The sequence below is a fragment of the Camelina sativa genome, chromosome 4 (genome assembly GCF_000633955.1).
Source record: "Camelina sativa cultivar DH55 chromosome 4, Cs, whole genome shotgun sequence".
In the NCBI taxonomy this organism is placed as follows: Eukaryota; Viridiplantae; Streptophyta; class Magnoliopsida; order Brassicales; family Brassicaceae; genus Camelina; species Camelina sativa.
Genome location: NC_025688.1, coordinates 3,374,712 through 3,382,898, shown reverse-complemented (window position 1 = coordinate 3,382,898; position 8,187 = coordinate 3,374,712). Strand labels below are relative to the sequence as shown.

Genomic DNA, 8,187 nt, shown 5'->3' with positions numbered 1-8,187 from the left:
CGATAAATGAATGTATACATGTGGCCTTTTTATACTGTATTTATGAAGGGAACTGAAGAACAAAAAAAAAAACATTCAAATTCCCAAGACGTCTTTCTAAGAGTGTACCCAAGAGTGTATCTAAAGTTTGCTTAGAAACCCGAAACGAGTTTCAAACGGAATCATTCAATTACAAAATCCTCGAGTCCTGTCAACTCTGAATTGTTCTAGAAAATTGAAATTATTTTTCAATAAATCAGCCAATCAAATCTTGACCTCCTGTTATTCGTTGTTCCAATGAGGCAATAAATTTCAGTATTCCATACAATACAACTATATGTGCAAACAATTCAACTATATATAATATATATATATCACATATATAATTGCTCTTACCAAAAAAACTAGAAGAAGAAAGAAGATAATCTCATGAGTCTCCTTGGTATTATTGTCCTGTGTATTCTCGCTGTAATAGGCATCAACGCCAGTTTCACAATAACCGCCGTCACAACTTCAGTCATCACCGTCGGAGCTGTCGCCAAAACATGTGTTTACCGGTTTCAATTCGGGCGTGGAGGAGGAAATATAGGAATGTTAAAGTGATAATATTACTTCGAGTAATATTTCTTCTTATGATGATCCTTTAATAATTATGATAAGAAAGTTTCATATGAAACACCAATAATAAAATCATTTTGCTATATGTAACTTCTCATCTGCTTATAACTTTTTTTTTGTTTTTCTTGAATCTTGATGAAGCTTTATATTGAACAAACGTTGACAAATAAGTCTTTACATGATAACAAATTAATTCTTTTGACGAATACAGACCATCAATCATTAATCATATCCATGAACATGTATTTTTTTTTGAAAATTCGTTTCGATTACAAAATAAAAAAGGGTTTGGGGATCAATGTGGTTTGGTGTAATAAAAAAATTAAGCCAAGAGCCAGAAATCTTTGTGACGTTTCGTGGTGATCAAGTAACCTCCATTGTTACTTTTCTTCCTTACGGCAATAGCCATACAATCGGAGTTATGAATGCAATACTCAACAACTCCTCCTCCCATTCCTCCCTTTGCACGCCATTTCCAGATCACGCGCCATTTCGAGGTTCTCTTTCTCTGCCCTAAAACCAAAACGCCTGCCCCTTGTTTCTTTGATTCCTCAACTATCGTCTTCCCTTTCTCCTCTGCCGTCTCCACCACCACTATCTCCGTTTTGACCTGAAAATAAAACCCACACAAATTAACTCTAGTGTCAAATAAGGAGAACTTTTGAATCATGAATATCAGTTCGTTTGTAACCAAGAGAGCTAACGTTAGGTTTCTTCAGTTGGCAAAAGTTCTTCAATGGATGAACTAGTTCATGAGCCCTTGAGTTTCTCTCCCTTTGTGTCTCATCTATAGCTATTAACCATAATATACACATTAGTTAATTAGAGAGTTAGATGTCAAAGCATATGCTAATTCTCGGCTTAGTCGATTCCGGTCCAAAAATTCCTAATAAACAAAATAAATACGGAAATAGTAAATTCAAATTTATGACCGAAAATTTTGTTCAATGAGAATTGAAAAAAAAGATTAAATGGTTTTTGTCGTTTTTTTTTTTTTTTGGAAAAAAGAAAATTAATCTAGATTTATGCTTTTTCTAATTAACAATCTGTTAGACTAATTACATAAATTTTAAACCCCTTTTTTCAAAAACACTTTTATAACAATGGAACCTGAAATTAGATTTTTTTATTTTTAAACAAAAAAAACTAACATTGGGCCGCACAAGCGCAAAACAAAATCTGAGGCCCGATTAGCCTAATAACCCAAAAGAGTCGGTTCTCATTTTTTTATTCAAGCAAGATAGAGAATATGGTTCCAGTTTTGGCTCTAAGGTTCATGTCATCCCTTAACTTAGAGGATTAGTAAATTTGCAAGACATAAAGTATACATAAAAATTATTTGTATAGGTACCTTGTCCTACGGGTGTTCTTGTAACATGGAGGAGAGTGATATTGTCTTCATCTTGAACACAATGTGTTAATGCCCATTGAAGAGCATTCTTTGATTGTGAAGTTGTGTCCATAACAACCATCACTTTCCTCCCACTCTCAACTTGAACTGCTCCTTCACCATTCTTATTAGCTTCCTCTGCTTTCAGATTCTTACTATGCTTCGAACCGTTCTTTCTTGAACCGGAAGTACTCCCTTCATCTAATGATTTGCTCGACGATGATCCTCCTTTGAATGATGTCCTGATCTTATTCACCCAATACCCAGCTGGTTTCCCCATTCTCTGATTTTCTTGTGTTTCTTCTCTGTTCTCTTTGAGACATTTTCGTTGTGTTTTAAATACTGTTATGTTTGTGTTTGGTTTTGGTTGGAGCCATTTCTTGAACGTGCGTACCATGAAAAATTAAATTTAAAAGCATGTTTTGGACTTGTTCAATATAATCCAACTTGGCAAAAATTCTCATAGTTTTATATACATTTTAATTATCCACATCACAATCTTGATACAAATGCAGAGCACTACTTGTTTCAGAATCCAAATTTTTAATATAATATTCAAAAAAAGAAAGAAAAAGAAAATCAAAAGATCCCAAAAAAACATTGTATGTTAAAAAGCTCAAAAAAAATGTTATATATTTCAAGAGAGCAAAAAAAGTAATGATATGATCTGGGGTTTGACATTACAAGCCCTTGATTATATAACAGAGATTGTAATAATGAACAATGTTTCTCTGGCAAAAATAAAGGACACAAGCAATAATGATCTTTGATCTATAAAACACACACACATATATATGTATATCGTTTCAGACCATCCACCCTGGGAAGAATCCATTAACATTCTGTGATGTTGTTGCAGAGTTGCTTGCGTTTGTTATAGCAGCATGATTGTGATTGTAATGACTGCTAATTGTATCAAAAGAATAAAGAAACACATATAAAGGCTAACTGTTTCTGACAAAATAGATAAGGAAAATCAAATTCAAGGGTCTTAGTTTTTTTGTTCGTGAATACCTCATTTGAAATGCTACATTGCCTTGTAGAGGCTTGAAGAAACCTGCTTCTTGAATTGGCGGGTTTGATTGATAAGAGCTCATGCCTTGTTGTTGTTGCTGTTGTTGTTGCTGCTGCTGCTGCTGCTGCTGCTGCTGTTGTTGTTGTTGTTGTTGTTGTTGTTGTTGGGAATGTTCTGCCGCAGAAGCTCCCCAAATTGATTGTGTAAGCGCAGTATCACTTTCCTCCAACTGAGAAAGAGAGAAATATGTTATAAGAGATCTCAAAGGTTTCAATTTCTTGCGGTGGAAGATTTCGATAGCTACCTTTCTCCTAAGATCTCTGTTGGTTTCCAATAACATTTCCTCCTGTAAACTGATGAATATGAGAGTGTGTTTTATTTGAGATCATTGGACATTTTGTGACTCGTATTGTGTATACTAGTGTATGTACCTTTGTTTTGAGGTCAGATAGTTGATCAAGCATTGACCTAGCCTGGAAATGAAAAAAAACCAAGATTTAGTAAATGTTCTAAATGGCTTTCAGGACCAAATTATCATTAGATTTGTGAGCCTATATACCTTGGTTGATCTTATTTGTCTTAGTGATGCATCTACTTGGCGTTCTAGCTGCTCAAGCTCATTCACTTCCATATCGGCTATCTCTTCACCAAGCAAATGCCTAGACAGAAAGCATATTAACAAACAGGATGAATCAATTTACATTTACATTTATAAAAATGTGTTATGAATCAGGCTACGTACCTTTGTGAATGTTGAAGGACCTCAACTCTTGATTTGAGCTTCAAGTAGTCTTGGTACTTATCCTGCCAATCAAGAAAAAATCACGGCCAACTTCAACAACTAATGAGGTCAGTCTCTGCCACGGATAGAGATAGAAAAGATGTGTACCTGCAAGTCTTTAGCTGATTGATTTGGGTCCATTGTTGCGTAACTATGTTTTCTATACTTCTCAACCGTCTTCGCCATACCACTTCACAAAAAAACAAACAAATATTGATCATTGAACTACATATTTTGATCATCAATGAAATTTAAAAATTTTCATTCAAGAATACCTCATACGGTCAAATGAAAGATTTCTATGTTAAAAACAATAATATCAAGATCCCTGTGATCATCATGATGTTTTAGAAAGAAGTTAAAAAAGTTTGTAAATTATCCCAACGAGAAAAAACAATAAAGAATGCTTTGTTTATAATGAACAAAAGGAAATTGTGAAATTTGAGTATCATCACAGTTGTCTCTAACTTTAACTTTAATAAGATCATAAGTACTTGATAGATACTAACTTAAAGAAGTAGTCAAAGTATTTTTTTTTATATATCTTTACAGCTTTGTGTAGATCCAGAGGTCAATTCTTTGTCTCTTTGGAAACGTGGATCAAACCTTCGGAAACAAGAACACTCAAATCTCATGTGTAAAAGCCTTAACTATATTATTATGTGCTATATATATAGCTTCTGCACACAAAACTAATGTACTTTTTTGCTTTTCTTTTATCCAATCTATGTCTAGCTTTAATCATCATCTAGAGCACCTAAGACCCTTGTAACTAAATTTGATCATCCTTAGTTAACTTAATGGGTATCACTCTATGGGAGCCAGATGTGTGCATAATAAAACCCAGAATTAACAAAAGAAATGAACCCTAATCATATAGCTAATTAATTCTAACAAAATCAAGAAAGATTTGTAAGAATCAAAACCCTAAATATCTGTTTAAAAAAAAAAAGGATAAAAATACAAATTTTGGGGGAAGAGTGGATTAAAAGATGAAAGATTATACCTAGGGCTGCTGCAAAATTCGTAGAGCTTGCCACGGTTAGAGAAAATGAGAAGAGCAATCTCAGCATCACAAAGCACAGAAAGCTCATAAGCCTTCTTAAGCAAACCATTCCTTCTCTTTGCAAAAGTAACTTGCCTATTGATCTTGTTCTCTATCCTCTTCAACTCTACTTTCCCTCTTCCCATCTCTCTCTCTTCTCACCAAGAAACCAAAAAAAAAAACCCAACTGAAAAGTTTCCTTTTTTTTTTTTTGTTACCCCTAAAGCCACAAGTGAAGCTTTATATACACACACACATAGATAAAGGTGTATAAGTACATGTGAAAATGTGTAGAGTTTAGTAGATCTCGTCTGAAAAGGATTCTGGTTCTTTAATCTAGGGCATGAATTGGTTTCCTCATCACTTAATTGTCCCGGTGGCTGGTGGCTGGTGGAGGAAGAAAGAGATTGTGGTTGTGGTAGTGGTGGTGGTGGGCCACTTTGTGTTTCAGGTTTCTTCTTTTGTTGGAATGATTTTCAAGAGAATATAGAGCTTTGTGTTGGTTTTGCAGATGCTAAGCCATTCTTGGCCAAATAAAAGCTTACAAACTTATATCCCAATCTCATAAACTTTCCTTTTTAAAAAAAGATAAAAAAAAAAATATATATCATAATAAATTCTAAAAGTAATTTGTGTGTATGTCATATGTGTATCTCTATTACATTGGTGATTTATATATACCACATTATTTTATTCTTACTTCATCAGAGAATATATATATATATATATATATATTTTTTTTCTGTACATCTTTTGTTTTTATTGGCAGAAAATAAAAATTGATTCCTAGTACTTTTCTAAGGAAAGTTAAGATATCTCTCTCTCTATCTAGTCCAAACAAAATGCTCTAACTTTTCTCTTTCACCCTCCTCCATTGGATTTGAAGATAGATATATTTATGCCATATATTTATATAAATAGATTGCTTTCTTTCATCAGATCTAGTCCATAGTTTAATAATATGCTCAAAAAAAGAAAGATGAAAAAGATTCTATATATAACCTATACAGATGCCTTAAATAGAGCATATTCATAAGTCCAAATCCTATCTGGTTATGTATGTTCGTAGAATCAAAAAGAAGTAAATAAAATTAAAGTTGTTTTTTTCCAGGTATTGACACGTTTTGATTATGTAGAGAACACCGTAATGCAAATATTGTTTGTGAATAAAAGTAAGAATATGATAGGCTTCGTAAAAGATATATGTTTGTTTTTCTTCTTCTGCTTTGCTTCTCTTGCCGACAGGTTCTTTCGTATGACAGCTACTTCACGATCGTTTAAATGCATCGAACGGATCTATACGGTTGCAAACTAATTATGTCACACTGAAATGGTTAATCTGATATAGTACGTACTATTTCCTATTTTAAAGAGAAATTTTTATTCACAAGGTTTTTTTACGTTTCACGTGTACTATATATATGTCTTTTTATATATGCCAGTATTTAGATGTTGAAGAAAAAAAATTCATGGATTATTTTTGACATTAATAGATGTGTAAGAAGAATATATAATCTAGCATTAATTAGAGGGGTTTCGTGTTTAGGTTCCCTTCTAAAGGAGGTTGATGTATTTGATTATCATGTCTAATCAAAGTTGTTAATCGAGTTTTGTAAGATACATGTATAATTCACGTATAATGGCTATATAGATTTCAGATTTATTTATAACAATATTGACTCATAGATGCTTGAAACAAATATTGCGGATTTATCATAGCAAGAAAAAGGAAAAGGGATTTTTTTATGAACAGTTAATCTCTCAAATTCCTAGGATTTTCAACTTTTCTGTAGGATGCTTCTAGCTTTTAATACAAATAGTTTTTAACTTTTCTGTGTGTTCAAAATTTTTTTTTTTAACTTAAAGAAAAAGGTTCGGTAATTGCTTGACAGGTTAATTTGTAGGATGCTTCATGTGTCAGGTTAATTTGTTTTTCTCATTTCTTCTCATGGCATCTTATACTATATATCTACATCATGATGATGATGGTTGTTAAATTACTCATGTGACATGTCTCATACAACTCTTTTCCAAAATTTGCTTGCTGACTCATGTTTCACTTGGTACATCTTAGTTATCTTGTTCAACCTATTCATCAATTCAATATCTTTAAAAAAAAAAATCTTTTAGGCTAATTTTTTTCTTTGTCATTTTTGTTAATTAATCTGCTTGATGGAAACTTGATGTATATATCTTATCTTTATCATAATCAAGTAAAAAAATGATCCTTATCATCTACGCACTCGCTATCCTCCACCATTCTTTTATGGTTCCAAGTGGTCACCTTATAACAATATGCAACATATAGATAGATGCTTTAGTAAACATCTAAAAAAAGAATAAATATGAGAGAATACTTGTAATATGCTATTCCATCAACTATATGGATGGATAGTTTAGGTAGATAGCTTTAAAATATCTTGAGAAATTATCTCTAATTTTATTAGTCATGATTAGGCATGTCAACATGGCCAAAGCCCGCGGGATAGGCCTGTCCCTGAAAAACACCGGGCTCAGGCTTAAATATATATATATCTAGAAAAAATCGAGTTTTTTGGATTCAGCCCGTTTGGGCTATAGGGTTTTTTGGGCTTAGTCCGACCGGGCTCGGGTCAGTCCGAAAAGCCGTATAACAAATATATTTGTATCTTTTTGTTAACATTTTTGTTTGATTGCAATATTTGATTAATAATTTATTGTAAATAAAGTTTTAAACTCTAATCCTAGTTTTCATATTTACTTAATAATCATACTTAATACTTTTAAAAATTTTATCTATATATTTTTTTTTTGTCAACCAAACATTAATTAAAAGATAACTCCAATATTGGTCGCCCAAACCGGAGGAAAAGTGTTTACAAAAGAAGAAGCTGAATTTAACATTCTCGAAGAGCGAGCAAGACAGTCAGCCCGCACATTAGAAACTGCGCGGTATCCTCGAAAGCATGAAAGAGAGAAAGGAGGAGCGGAGTAAACTGAATTCATCTAGCAGGGTGGAAAAAGCGGACCAATCATCGGGGACTGCACCATCGCCAGTAATTCAGCACAATCCGTCTCAAAAAACTGACATAAGCCTTCAGAGCTGACCTTATATGCCAAGTGAGAGGTTCTTTGTTCAAATTAGTCAACGCCTAACGCTTTAATGGAAGCCATCGCCCAAAGCAAAGCTTGAAGCTCCGAATGAAGAGGTGAAGGACCGCGACGCTAACTCCTTTTATCTATATATTTTATATAATTATATATTGGTTTATTTGGTTAAAGTATCGAAATTTTATTTACTTTTAAACTTTTTCTATTAAATTAAGTTGGTAGTGAATATAGATGAGTTATTCAATTTTTGATTGATTTATTTTATATTG

General features: G+C 32.9%; 2 protein-coding genes across 3 annotated transcripts; both read right to left on the bottom strand.

Moving 5' to 3' along the window:
* Positions 730–2,288, bottom strand: LOC104779691 (universal stress protein PHOS32-like). The gene is made up of 3 exons (XM_010504092.1): positions 1,949–2,288; positions 1,302–1,390; positions 730–1,207 (listed from the first exon to the last, which is right to left on the bottom strand). The coding sequence occupies exons 1-3, from the start codon at positions 2,265–2,267 to the stop codon at positions 920–922; spliced, it is 696 nt and encodes a 231-aa protein (XP_010502394.1). The 5' UTR covers positions 2,268–2,288; the 3' UTR covers positions 730–919.
* On the bottom strand, positions 2,587–5,394 carry LOC104779689 (agamous-like MADS-box protein AGL3). 2 transcript variants are annotated; one of them, XM_010504090.2, is made up of 8 exons: positions 4,790–5,394; positions 3,892–3,973; positions 3,745–3,806; positions 3,562–3,661; positions 3,434–3,475; positions 3,307–3,348; positions 3,002–3,231; positions 2,587–2,893 (listed from the first exon to the last, which is right to left on the bottom strand). In XM_010504090.2, exons 1-8 carry the CDS (start codon positions 4,972–4,974, stop codon positions 2,794–2,796), a joined length of 843 nt encoding a protein of 280 aa, XP_010502392.1. In that variant the 5' UTR covers positions 4,975–5,394; the 3' UTR covers positions 2,587–2,793. The 2 variants fall into 2 exon arrangements, with proteins under 2 accessions (XP_010502392.1, XP_010502393.1); XM_010504091.2 differs by having other exon boundaries at positions 2,588–2,890.